The 14485-nt window shown below is 43.5% G+C and overlaps 1 protein-coding gene across 1 annotated transcript in view; it reads left to right on the forward strand.

Moving 5' to 3' along the window:
- The window catches only part of LOC139562749 (carbohydrate sulfotransferase 8-like), a 220406-nt gene extending 213467 nt beyond the window's left edge, over positions 1-6939 (forward strand). The window contains exons 3-5 of the mRNA XM_071380734.1: positions 1524-1561; positions 3250-3684; positions 3878-6939. Coding sequence (XP_071236835.1) covers positions 1524-1561; positions 3250-3684; positions 3878-4564 — 1160 coding nt within the window. The 3' untranslated portion in view covers positions 4565-6939. The remainder of the gene's footprint in view (positions 1-1523; positions 1562-3249; positions 3685-3877) is intronic.
- The last annotated feature ends 7546 nt before the right edge of the window (positions 6940-14485 follow it).

The raw sequence follows: 14485 nt of genomic DNA on the forward strand, positions 1-14485 counted from the left end.
ACACATCTGGTTCCAGGCTAGTGAGCAGAGCAGTATGAGTGACAACACAGTGCTCCTGACAAAAACAGCACTTAGCAGGAAGCAGTTATTAGACCTCAGGGGATTTCAATTACTGGCCTGATGGGGTTCCTGATCAATGGTGAAGCATGTATCTAGATGAGATAGTCCAAGAAAGATGCTTGTGTGTGTGTGTGTGTGTGTGTGTGTGTGTGTGTGTGTGTGTGTGTGTGTGTGTGTGTGTGTGTGTGTGTGTGTGTGTGTGTGTGTGTGTGTGTGTGTGTGTGTGTGTGTGTGTGTGTGTGTGTGTGTGTGTGTGTGTGTGTGTGTGTGTGTGAGCCATTGGAGCCTAGCAGTACTGTGTGTAGTGGACATTTTATCTTGGTAATAGTGTGGTGTGTCCTGTTAGATATGCATGTGTTTTATATTCAACAATGTCAACTGACATACAAGATGCACTGAGCCATTATTAGGGTTAGGAGATCAAATAAGGCTCCGACAGCTGAACAAGATTAGAAAATGTCAAACTGTGTGCCATCACCTCCCTAAACCTGCTACAGAGGAATAAACAGAATCCCAGACACTACAACAACCAACCCCCCAAGCCCTTCTGCAGTGCATACTAATCTAAAACAACATTGTATCTGGCTGTATGGTTGTATGGTTTTCTCCCAGCCCCTCTGAGACGTATCTAAGTGTTAGAGGAGACGGGGGCCTTGCAGATCTCACCAGTTAAGGGGGGTGGTGGGCCGTGACCCACATCTGGGTCCCCCTCACTCTGCAGGTTCCTATTACTTACCTCTGTAGATTGGAAGTGACAGGCCACTCTGGCAAAAGTGTCTGAGCCCCTCTCCCATCAGCAGCTGCACAGCCATCCGCCGAGCATCCAGCCTGATTACACATCAACGAGAGAGGGGGACGGGGGAGGGGATGGGGGACCCCGGGAAAGGAGATGTCCAGCTGGAGAACACACACTAAACACAACGCCTGTCTGTCCTGTCCCACTGGTTGACTGGCTCAGTCACATCTGCCAATAGACACGTCACCACCTGTCTGTCTGTTTGTCCCTCAGCTCAGACATTGCTCTCTGTGTCAAAGAACCAATCTATCTTTTCTAGCTACCCTGCTAAGAAATCAACCTAGCAAATAGTTCACAGACTCCTTACCCCACAACTAGGACCATCAAAACACAACTCATTTACCAATGTTTCATGGTGCTGCAGGTTCATTACTTAAATGGATCTAGATAGCTACCTGTCTCTGTGTCACCCTCTGTGGAAAACAGCTGGTCTGGAGGAGAGGAGAGGAGAGGAGAGGAGAGGAGAGGAGAGGAGAGGAGAGGAGAGGAGAGGAGAGTCAGCATCAGGCCTTCTACCTGATATTACAGCAGGAGGAATTCACTCCATTACCTGGGTCTGATGCATCAAAGGACTGCCTCTCCTCCTCAACAAGCAATAACTAAACATGTTGTCTCGTTTACTTAAGTGCTCTCTCTCTCACTCACTCTCTCTCTCTCCTCTTCCCAGGTGTGAAGCTAAGAGGAACAGCTCGGCAGTCCAGAGAGGTACGTTGTTTTCTACTCCTCCTCCTTTCAAACAGAGAGAGAGTGTATATGTTTTTTTTATCTAATATGGTGTTGAGTGGCAGTGCAGTGTCTGTGTCTGATAACATCAGTGTAGAGAGGCTGACCTGAGGCTTCCCCCAGTGTGCCAGGGGTGGGCCAGCTCTCTGCAGCCCATGGAGAGTAAAGTAGTCTTGGTTTATGTGAGCTGGAATGGCTCATAGGAGCAGAAGCCTGTTTCTGTAGCATGAGGCAGCTTGATGAAAAAGTACAACCCCGGGACAGGATGCTAGTCTATTGCAGGGCCTTACCCCCAATCTATCTCATTAATGCTGAGTGCCAAACAGACTGAGGCGCATTTTTACAGTCTTTGGTATGACTCGACCAGGGATCGAACTCCCAAACTTCCAGTCTCAGGGCGGACACTCTAACCACAATGCCACTGAGTTGGTCCAGCCCAGGGAGAGCCAGGGGATAAAGGCTCTGTGGAGGTCTTGGTGGGAGGCTGCAGGAGCGAGAGAGAAAGCGAGAGAGAGGGCACAGCCAGGGCTCCGACTACTAGATACTGTAATACCAGCCTGGAGATGAGGGGGTTGTGTCAGTGTGTAGCTGTAGGAGAGAGAGAGAAAGCGAGAGGGGGCACATCCAGGGCTCAATAATAATAATTGTAATACCAGCCAGGAGACGAGGGGCTTCAGTGTGAGACTAGGAGGCTTTGAGGCTGCAGGAGAGAGAGCAGCTGGTTGCTATGTCAGGAACGCTCCTTCTGGTTCCTCTCTTTCCTCCCGCTGACCTCAGTTTGCTCTGGTGTCCTGCTCTCAATAGAGATGAGAGACTTCCATTAGTGTGAGTCCTGCATGTGGGTGTCTGATGTGGGCTGGCTACACTGTGGCCGATCCTGCTCTGCTTCCCAAAATGAAACGGTCAGGGAACCATTCCTACTACTGCTTCCTCCTTTGGAGGTTTCCCAGGGGATATAGGTGGGAGTACTGGGCATCTGATCCAATGGATGTCAGATAGGAGATGAGCACAAATTCATGATGTGTTCCCATCACGTTATCCGTTGTACAATTAGGATTATACATGCAATCTATTGGCTTTATGGCGCCATAATGGCTTTTAATTGAAATAAAATGTCAAAACGCATGATAGCCTCAGGACATCTTACCATGGTAATCTGCCTGTAGATGATTCAAATTTAGATTTCCCATTAAGTGTTTATAAGACATTTATATGACATTAGAGCTCTGTTTATTGGTAGTTCACCCAGTCATTTACAGTGTGTGGCATTTCAATTGGAAAGGTTGGAGAGTTGGTCAAGATGTAGAGAAACAGCGCCACTAAGTGTTGAGTCTGAGCACTACAGAAATCAGGAACGTATAGATTTTTAAAGATTCCACCAAAGGTTTTTAAAAGAGGGTTGGTGAATTAGTTCACAAACACTATAAAGAGTGTTTCACTGAATAAACACATTTTATTTTGAATGCCAGAGAAGTTTAAATAATAATCAACACCAAATCAATAAAATGTATTTATAAAGCCCTTTTTACATAAGCAGATGTCACTAAGTGCTTTTACAGAAACCCGGCCTTAAACACCAAAGAGCAAGCAATGCAGATGTAGAAGTGTTGCATACATTTTACATCTGTCAGCGCCATTTGTAAAGTCGATGCGTTATCTTTGTCCATCAGGCGCTGTGTACTCAGGGCAGTGATGGTGTGAGAGTCAGCCCAGGCCAGGACCAGAAACTGGCTGTGGAAGGCCTAACCAGCACCATCCCCCCCATGCAGTTCCCTGCCTTCCAGTGGACTAGACATTCAGCCACCCCTGGCTCTAGGGAACAGGACATGGGCTCCCTGCGCGTCACCAAGCGCCACAGGAAACTACTGAAAACCAGCCCTGTGGTCTCTAACAACTCACTCAACTCCTCCTCGTCCTCCTCGGGTTTCCCGGACTCTCCTGAGGAGAGCTGGCAGTGGCACAGACTGTCCCACATCCAGGAAGCTCGGCGGAGGCTGATGAAGGAGGTCTGTGCCAAGTACAAGAGCAGCATCTCCAGGACCATCACACCTCACCACGTGTCCCGGATCTATGTGGAGGACAAGTACAAGCTGCTGTACTGCGAGGTGGCCTATTGATGATCTGATTATTGCATATTGATTATTGGACTTTTGAATATTGCTGTTATATACTGCTATCTATATTTTTACAACTTATTGATTATTGGTGTATTTTTGTCATTGTGACTGTGATGCTGGCTGCAATGATTTAACAAACCAATTAATAAAGTATTTTTTAAATCTAATCTTATTTCTTTAGGTGCCCAAGGCGGGCTGCTCCAACTGGAAGAGGATCCTCATGGTGCTGTCTGGCCTGGCGTCGTCCACCCACGAGATCAAACACGACGCCGTCCACTACGGCAACCACCTCAAGAGGCTGGACAGCTTCGACCGCCAGGGCATCACGCAGCGCCTGGAGACCTACACCAAAGTCCTGTTTGTCCGCGAACCCCTGGAGAGGCTGGTGTCCGCCTTCAGGGACAAGTTTGAGAACCCCAACACCTACTATCATCCTGTATTCGGGAAGCCCATCATCTCCAAGTACAGGGTAAACGCCTCCAAGGTGGCCCTCAGGACAGGCAGCGGAGTGACCTTCCAGGAGTTCATGCAGTATCTGTTGGATGTGCACAGGCCTGTGGGCATGGACATTCACTGGGAGCCTACCAGCCAGCTGTGCAGCCCCTGTCTGCTGGACTACAACTTCATCGGCAAGTTTGAGACCATGGAGGAGGAGGCTAATTTCTTACTACGTAGAACTGGTGCCCCGCATAACCTCACCTTCCCCAGTTTTAAAGACAGGAACCCCAAGGCTGAGAGGACTTCAACTCATTTAACCCATCGCTACTTTGCACAGCTCAGCACTTCAGAGAGACAGAGAGCTTATGACTTTTATTACATGGACTACCTTATGTTTAACTACTCCAAACCTTTTAAAGATTTGTATTGATTGACTCTCTAATCTCTGTTTGAGTCCTCAAATCTCCCCTGGCTTTAAGTGGAGGAGCGCACCATAAAAATGACTTCCTTTTACAAGTATTACTAGAAGATCATCACATGAAAACAATGTCTCGGTCAGGCATGTCAATGTGGTCCTGTACTATATACCGGTGGCTAACTGCAAAACATCGAACTCACAAACAATTTATCACTGCACAGTCAGTGACGTGAAAAGACAGTTTAATGCTTTAAAATGTGTTACGTGAAGAGGTACCCACCTATCATTTTTTGCACTTAGTGTAGCAAATTCTTTCAAATTCTCCAAAAATGTATTGACTACTGCTGGAGAGTGTGTCTGGACAGTCTTATAGGGGAGCATCCCCCTTAAGTATCCCTAAGTACTACTTTACCACACCATCCCACTACCCTTTAGAATACACATCCTCATCACTGTCATCAAGGCTTTTTCTGACACTAATATTTAAAAACTGTACAAAGGGCATTCAGATGACTATATATATTTTTCTATGTATTTCTATAATGGATATATTCAGTGCTTCTTTGTGGGGATTTTCATTTCTGATATCACTGATTGTTATTTCAGTAATTATATGGTGAGTGTGTTCAGAGAATATCTGGCTATATTTAGGCCTCTTAGGTCCCCCTGTACATCAGACCCTGTAAAACACGTGTCAAACTCATTCCATGAGGGCCAAGTGTCTGCAGGTTTTTGCTCCTCCCTTGTACTTGACTGATCAATGAAGGTAATTTATTAGTTAGGAACTCCCCTCACCTGGTTGTCTAGGTCTTAATTCGACACAAATATAAAGGAAATAACAAAAAACAGCATACAGTCGACCCTCCATGGAATGAGTTTGACAACCCTGTTGTAAAACATGCTGGATAACACATGGACATGTAAAAATTCCACTCCAATCTTTCCCTAATTACCCAATAAGCCCCTGCAGTGTTAGAGAGAGCAGAACACTGACACCATCTCTTATACTGACACTGACAAAGTCACAAAGCAGCTTATCCTACCCATCTCTGCCTGTGTGTGTGTGTGTTTGTGTGTGTGTGCGCGCGCGCGCGCGCGTGACAGAGAGCGAGACATGTGTGAGAGAGAACAACTGGAGTTGCTGCTATGATCTCTTTTCATGGCTCTGAGGAGGAGTAAGCCCTGGCCCACAGCCCAGACACACTCAGACCTGCTACCGTAGGTCCCACACAAGACAGACAACTGTGAGGACAGCTTTACGATGAGATCTCTCAACAGGGTAACAACTTACACAACCCATAATAGCACATCATCTACTGTCCCACAAACTGTACAGGCAATGGGTTGTAGGATCTGTGTGAGAAAGCTAGTGTTCAGAGAAGCCAGCAATTGGAGCAGTATTTCAAAATATCCTCTTTTACCTCCTATGAACAACACTGATTTATAGCTCCACAGTAGAGTACCACAGCTATTCTGCACAGTGGGAAGGCAGGGAGAGGCAAGCACACTTGGGGCCAATCAAACACAGTTTCCTGGATAAGTCAGAAACATGACTCTTTCCTGGCTACTAGAACGCTGGGTTGGTTGGCTTTGTGAAATCCGTCTGTAACAGAAAGAAACTCAATTGCATATGCTGTTGTGTTGTGAAGTGTATACAGGTCATATTATCGACTTGTCCCTGAATCGTGGTTGCTGCTTTTAACTAAATAGGCCTCTAATAAGTAAGTAGAATGATCCTCATATTCAGTTGTGTTCTACTCTGCAGCTCTAGTCAGAATGAATACCCCAGACAAGCCAGGGGGGTGTCTAAAAGGATACAGCACAGGGGGAGATGCCTTTCTCTATGTGACCAATTACAAAGAAATGCAGATTATTTGAATTATATATAGACACTATATTGAGATTTTATATATTTTTAAGAAGAAACAGAAAGAGATCACATATTTATGATGGCAAATATTATAGGATTATGTCAATGTAGTGTGTTGGCTTTTGCAGTTCCAAAATCTATATGTTGTTAAGATGGTGGTCTGATTCTATGTAGTTAGCCAGACTCTGTTCCAAAGCTAAATAGCATAATGTAGGTATTACTTTAACCTACAAATGCTCCCTCACTCACCAACCCTGTTCTATGGGGTTTCTTGGAAATGTAAGTATGTGGGTCTATGGGTAAAACACAGATATATCAAAACTATTTACGGTAACAAGTGAATGTATACCTGTTTTATCGTTGGTGCAAAAGTGTATAAATACCTGTACATGGTCTGGAACCCTTTGCCTTATTTTACACTGCCAATCAAAAGGTGTATTTCAGGAAGACATTCTGCAGGTGGTTGGTTTCTGTCTGCTGAGTGTCTACTAATAAACTGTCTTTGGCATTTTCACAATGCTGCTTCTTTTTCATGCTTAACACTCAACAAACCATTAAAATGTTATTGTCTCCAACAGTTTCCGCATGTGGAAACAGTCAATAAGACACTTTTTCAGGTAAGAAGACACACTCAAACCAAAGTTGTGCACCCCTGGTTTACACATACTCTTTATTTTGTCTTTCCAAAATATACCTATTCCAACATCCATTGGAAATATACTCAATTCATAGGCGAGGAAAGATGGCCAAGATACTCTTTCCCAGTCCACAAGAAATGTTATATTGAAGGAGTAGGTATATGGCTCCTGTGAATGTAAACAGGGCCGGACTACTGCATTTGGGGCCCTTGGGCCATCGACTTCCTTTTTTAGCAGTTTTACATATTCTGCCATAGGGCTGAGAGAAAATGTTCCATTTCAAAGCAAATTTCAAGCTATTCTACACATTTTGCCATGAGGCTAAGATATCATTTTTCTGTTTTAAAGCTAATTTTCTATAATTCTACACATTTAGCTTTGTTTTTTAGTGGAGCCGAGTGGTGGATGAATATGTCAACTCAAATTGATCAATATGTAGAGTAGAGAATTTGAATAAACGCTGTAGGCTGATTTCCACAACAGGCTTCTGTATAAGTCATGAGAACAGTCAGGAAGTTTAAAATTCTGTTTAAATCCATTCAGAAAACAAAGGCCATCCATCTACCTCATTAGTGGGAGAAATCTCTTGACATGCAGTGGAGTGAACTTCTATATTCTTTCAGCTCCAGGCTACAGAAAACAAGGAATACAAGAAGTCTGCTGAAGTGAAAACAGAAGACAACTTCTCAACTCATAAACATTGTACTGTGTTAGATATAAAAAATAATCATGATTTGAATTTCAATAATAATTATATTTTCTACTAATGTCATTTAAGCCCACAGCTAAACATTCTAATTCTGCCTGTGAGGTAAACTTTAACATGGCTGAAGAAAATTGTGGCAATGTTTCTGCTGTGAAGAAATAATACAGCTCTCTGTTGGTGAGCATAAACCCTTTTGCACGCACCCATACACACACACAAATGTGCTCGCGCGCACACACACACACAAATAAATGATTGACACTGTGATGGCATGACAACCTGAATCAGATCAACGGGTTGGCCCACTCTCCCATTCATTACCATAACAAATTTGCTGCTTTGCTTTCACTTCTCAATTCAGCGGGTTTTATTCCAGAGACATCTATCTAAATAATATTTCATCAAAGGTTGATGATGTGGGTGAGCTCATCTGATTCATATGCATTGCAGAGTCATTTTCTCACTTTCACATGAATTTCTTGTTTATTTTGACAATGTGCTGGAACACACCCAAGACGCACCCTCTGCATTGAACTGTTTGGGAGAAAAGCTCATTAAAATGATTTGCTAGGGGTCTATTAATAACTGTTTGATTCCAAGCAAAACGAAACATAAGAGATGTTTAGCTTTTTATATTGAAAATCCACAGAACACATCATTATTGAGGACATATCCTTAAACACTCTGCTTTAAGACGTCATCTCATTTGGTTAACTGGCTCATCCACCAACAAGCTGTTGAGCCTGGATACAGGCCTGGTTCAGCATTTGGCAGGATGGCAAGGCTGTGTCTGGCCAATGTCTGAATAGATATTTATTCCAAGGTTAAAATCTTTGGTAACACTTTAATTGAAGGGCACCTACAGAAGGACGTCATAACATATTCAAAAACCATACATAAACACTTTCATGACAAGTACATAAGCATTTCTGAAATGAATCTGTGTAATTTTATGTTAATTTCTATGGCACATACACCAACGGCCACATTATTGCACTATTCCCTGTTATTGGACAAATCCAACATGAACACAAGGTGGCAGCACATGATCTGAAACAAATGGCATGATGTGAAAATTCTACTGAACAAAGAAATATTGCATACTGGACAGTAGTATCCAGTGCTTCAATAGAACGTGATGTAACCACAGTGTGAGTTCATACACATGCCATGTATAATAAAATTGCCACTTGTTTCAGCATATAATTCAAAAGTTGTCACGGCTGTTGTCAGAGCTCAGATTTGAAAGGAAAACTTCCATAAAATCGGCTGCAACACTTTTAATTAAGCTATATGCTGCCATTGACATGAATTATGCAACAGCTTTAATGAACTTGTATCAATACACATAGGATCTATAATTAAGCTGGTCACGCAAGCTGGTGGGTGGGCATAGAGTCGTTCTCTAACCTTCAGGCTATAGCTTCTACAGAGGCGATAAAGCTTGTTTGGATCGCTGCAACATTTGGGTGATAAAAAGATACTCCTGTGTGTCTGTTACTATCTAAGGAACAGAAGTATTCCCCTCATGAAGATATTATACACATGTTTTTTTAATGTAGAAGTACATTTAGGCTGTGTGGAACATCTGTGCAGTGATGAGGATGGACAGGAGTAAGTATTTTCTGATGAGACGGTTTAGAGAGGGAGAGGAGTGGGGAGGAGAGACAGGGAAAGGACAAAGATAATATATTGACACTTGGTAGACAGTTAGTACAAGTTTAGTACAGGTAACTGACAAAATTAAGGAAATACTTAAGTAAATGAGGGATGCAATGTATATTGAATGCAGGTGCTTCCACACAGGCGTGAGTTAATTAAGTTAATTATGCTAAGGGTCATGTATAAAAATTCTGGGCAGGCCATAATGTTGGCTGCCATGGCTATGGCCCCGTAGGATCAGCAGGCATATGATGACAATGACCCATCCACAGGGCATGAGTGGACACTGAATGGTTTGATGGGCATGAAAACGATGTAAACCATATGCCATGGTCGTTTCAGTCACCAGATCTCAATCAAATTGTAAACTTATGGAAGATTCTGGAGCGGCACCTGAGACAGCGTTTTCCACCACCATCAACAAAACACCAAATTATGGAATTTCTCGTAGAAGAATGGTGTCGCATCCCTCCAATAGAGTTCCAGACACTTGTAGAATCTATATCAAGGTGCATTGAAGCTGTTCTGGCTCGTGGTGGCCCAAAACCCTATTAAGACACTTTATGTTGGTGTTTCCTTTATTTTGGCAGATACATGTATCTCGTTCTATATATCTGACAGACATACACTAGGATTGGCTCATATAACCACTAGTCCTTGGTTGTAATTTATACATTCCATTAACAACCCTTCAGTTCATAAAGGCATGTTTAGTGATGCTTGTCACATTGATGATGAAAAAATGGTGTCTCCTTTTTGTCTCATGAAACGAAATCATATTTCATGCATGTATGTATTTGAATGTCTATTTCAAATATCATGTGATGCTTATGAGGGTCGAATTAATAGAACTACTCAGACAGGATTGCCCTAGTCTACAGGTGCAGAGGTTGGCTAGCTTCTGTAAAGAATTAGTCTATGGTGTATAATGTTCTCCATTCGACACCTCCTCACCTCCAGGCACAGCCAACAAACAGGTACAGATATAGAATCTTAATTTGAGCCAGTTTGCTACAGCAGGAAAATAATCCGGCCACAGGAAATGTGAATTATTATGTGGATTTTAATTAAGGGACATTTTTGGGGGGGGGTTGAAACATTTGTAGGGGTTGATACATTTTTAAGTGGAAATTACAATCTTTAGAAGCCTTTTAAGTTTGTGCAAGAAAATTCTCAATAACAATTTCTCAGTGATAAAAATGAAGATCCGACATCTGTAGGTATCCTATAGCACAATGCAGAAATCCGCAGGGTTCCTTTACCAATTGAAAAAAAATCTCCCTAGATTGTAATCATCGCAGATCAGAGTTGTCTTATGTGTTCTAAAGTACTCAAACTGCAGTCTGAATAACACCTACAGCACACTAACAAGGTTGAAATACTTTGTTTCACTCAGGCTATTTTTCTTGCCCGTGGCTCACAGCATCATTATCTCACACACCTAAAAAGCCCTGCATCTATTTCCCTCTATGCCTTCCTCTACTGCTCCTTTCAAGGAGAGAGAGACATACCGAGCACAGCATTCAGTGAATCATTTCCATTCTCTGACACCTTCCTTCCTAGCTGTCTATCTCCTCCATCAGGTAGAATGAGGAATGAGAGTGACAGAGAGACACCTGGCCCTGAACAAGTGAATGACTGCTGACAGAGAGAGGATGGGAAAGAGAGGAAGAAGAGTGAGGGGCCCACATCGCACTGCCTGATGGGATAGAATCGCACGCGGAGGCAACAAACTACATGGGACTATCAGTTATAGTGACAGGGCAGGCGGTGGCGTTCTATTAGCAGGCCGGGGGATAGGCCCAGAGCAGAGCCCGTCCCGCCCAGGATGGATGGGCCTTTCTGGTGGGACTAAATTAATACTGGGGAGTCTAGTCTAGTGAATTGCTTTTGGAACAATGTCCTCCTGAGGAGCTAATCAGACAGGAGTTACCAGAGAGTGCCTGTGGGGTTAGGGCTCTGTGTATCAGGGCTGCCTGGGAGAGAGAGAGCAGGTGCACCACCACAGAAACAGGAACTCATTCCAGGGCAGGAGATAGGAGCTCTTGTCTCGTCCTCTTGGTCGCGATGGTACAGTCTTAGACCACTATATACAGACTCTTTACAATATAGAATAACTAAATGTTTTTGATGTATTCACGAATGGCAATTAAAGGTTGGTAGTTTTACAGGCTGTAAACTTAGATAGTAAACTGATACACCACAAGTAACTTATTGAGGTATCTGAGGACCCTTATAGAAGTATTCACATTTCAAATGTGCCTCAAAATGATGTGGTTAGGTTTCTGTGAAACTGAAGATAAAAACATATTCACTTTAATACCCACTATCAAAGTCTAGTCCAGTCCACTGGCTACTGAAACCTCTGCTAGTCTAATGTGAACTCACAGAAGTAGAATAACTTGATGTATTTCTGAGTTAGGACCTGACAGGATGAGGTCAGGGATAAAACAGAGTGGATAGCAGCACTGATACCATACATGACTGAGTCGTTAAGATGTGTAAGCGAAGACACTGTATGGTTGCTCACAATGGAAACCTGGCGTAACTAATGGCTACTTAACGCAAAGTGTTACTGAAAGAAATCTATGACCACAGGGTGGGGAAGAGAGTGAATGCGCCCCGGCCGGCTAGCATTCCTTTCAGCCTGACATCAGGCCAGTGCGACACAGTGGAGAGGCTTGCCTTGCTGCCCTGAGAGAGAAGAGTGCCTCTGGCCAAGTGTCTGTATCACTGCAAACACATTCACAGTGTGATTCACTGCTCACAGGAGACACATCACAGACTCACAGGCTCATGAAAACACATACCATATTCTATTGTAACTGAGGTTTACTGTAGTGTTGGGAATGCTACTGATTGTTTTGGAGCAGCCATTGTCTTTGTTTACCAAAATTGATATTGAGGATTTCCTAATGATAATATATGACTAATAGTAACCACTCACTAATGACTTAGGGTCTAAAATGCCTTATCCTGCTCCTTGTAACAAAGGCAAACTCAAAGACTATGATGATATACAGTAGTACTATGTAATATTCTATATGAGGATGAAACAAAAACAAAAACATGATGATTTGTTGCACGTTCAGTGTGCAAAACAGTTTTTTCCATGTGAAGTTGGTGGGATTGCATGTTGTGACCATCAAATGTCATCAGCTAGCAGCTCTAGTCCCTATCAGCCAGCTTGCTGCACAGCACAGAGCTCTCTCCCTTCTCGCCTCGGGCAACGGCCACACTCGCACCCTTCCCCCCTCCTGTGTCTGTCTGTCTGTCTGTCTGTCTGTCTGTCTGTCTCTCTCTCTCTCTCTCTCTCTCTCTCTCTCTCTCTCTCTCTCTCTCTCTCTCTCTCTCTCTCTCTCTCTCTCTCTCTCTCACCAGGCCCCGGAGACCCCCCCACTGCCCCGGGGCCCTGTGCTCCCACAGTGTCAGGGAGGCCTGAGTGTTGACAAAGCAGCTGGCCTTCAGAAGACACATCAAACCCAGGCCCTGGTTGCGTTTAGGGGCTGAACACTCAACAAAAGGACTCCAAGTTTCAGTCCTAGGCCATTACTAGCCCCAACAACAGAACTACACACCCATAGACAGAGAGAAAGCAGAAAGGCCCTCAAGGGGACATAATATATTATATTCCCTGTTCGAAACAGGATCCCTGATTGTTGTATGAACTCAAAACACGTCCCATACATGGTGAATATTCAGAAGATGGCTGTGGCGTGATGGATTATCATAAATGTAAAGCATAAATTGAGGTTAGGGGGTTTGTGTCATTTTAATACATGCATCCTAATGACAATTCTGGGTCTCCCTAATGCTGATTTTCTCCCCCTAGGCAACATTAACCGGGCACCTTGCATGGGATGTATATTAGACATGAGAGGAAGCATCACTCTTAACATTGTTACTGTAAATAAAATAGTAGACACCAGCAAGTAACAAAGGAAAGTGTATTTGTTTTATATTGGTCCCTTCAACTTCTAAAAGATTATTGATCAAGTCCCACAATTAGGAATTGAAGAGAATAGTTATCTTAGAAGACGAGAACATTTTTACTCTATTAGTAGTAGTATACAGTGCATTCGGAAAGTATTCAGACCCCTTCACTTTTTTCACATTTTGTTACATTACAGCCTTATTCTAACATGGATTAAATATTTGTTTTTCTACACACAGTACCTCATAATGACTAAGCAAAAACATTTTTTTAGAAAGTTATGCAAATGTAGAATTTATTCTCTTTTTAAATACCTTATTTACATAAGTATTCAGACCCTTTGATATGAAACTCAAAATTGAGCTCAGGTGTATCCTGTTTCCAATGATCATCCTACAACAGATGTTTCTACAACTTGATTGGAGTCACCTGTGGTAAAATCAATTGATTGGACATGATATGGAAAGGCACACACCTGTCTATATAAAGTCTCACAGTTGACAGTGCATGTCAGAGCAGAAACCAAGCCATGAGGTTGAAGGAATTGTCTGTAGAGCTCCGAGACAGGATTGTGTCAAGGCAGAGATCTGGGGAAGGGTACCAAAACATTTCTGCAGCACTGAAGGTCCCCAAGAAAACAGTGGCCTCTATCACTCTTAAATGGAAGCAGTTCGGAACAACCTAGACTCTTCCTAGAGCTGGCCGCCCAGCCAAACTGAGCAATCGTGGGTGAAGGGCCTTGGTCAGGGAGGTGACCAAGAACCCAATGGTCACTCTGACAGAGTTCCAGAGTTCCTCTGTGGAGATGGGAGAACCTTCCAGAAGGACAACCATCTCTGCAGCACTCCACCAATCAGGCCATTATGGTAGAGTGGCCAGACGGAAGCCACTCCTCAGTAAAAGGCACATGTGGTGGCAGCATAATGCGGTGGGGATGTTTTTCAGCGGCAGGGACTGGGAGACTAGTCAGGATCGAGGGAAAGATGAACAGAGCAATGTACAGAGATATTCTTGATGAAAACCTGCTCCAGAGAGCTCAGGACCTTAGACTGGGGCGAAGTTTAACCTTCCAATAGGACAACAACCCTAAGCACACAGCCAACACAATGAAGTCTCTGAATGT

Source organism: Salvelinus alpinus, chromosome 33 (assembly GCF_045679555.1).
Source record: "Salvelinus alpinus chromosome 33, SLU_Salpinus.1, whole genome shotgun sequence".
In the NCBI taxonomy this organism is placed as follows: domain Eukaryota; kingdom Metazoa; phylum Chordata; class Actinopteri; order Salmoniformes; family Salmonidae; genus Salvelinus; species Salvelinus alpinus.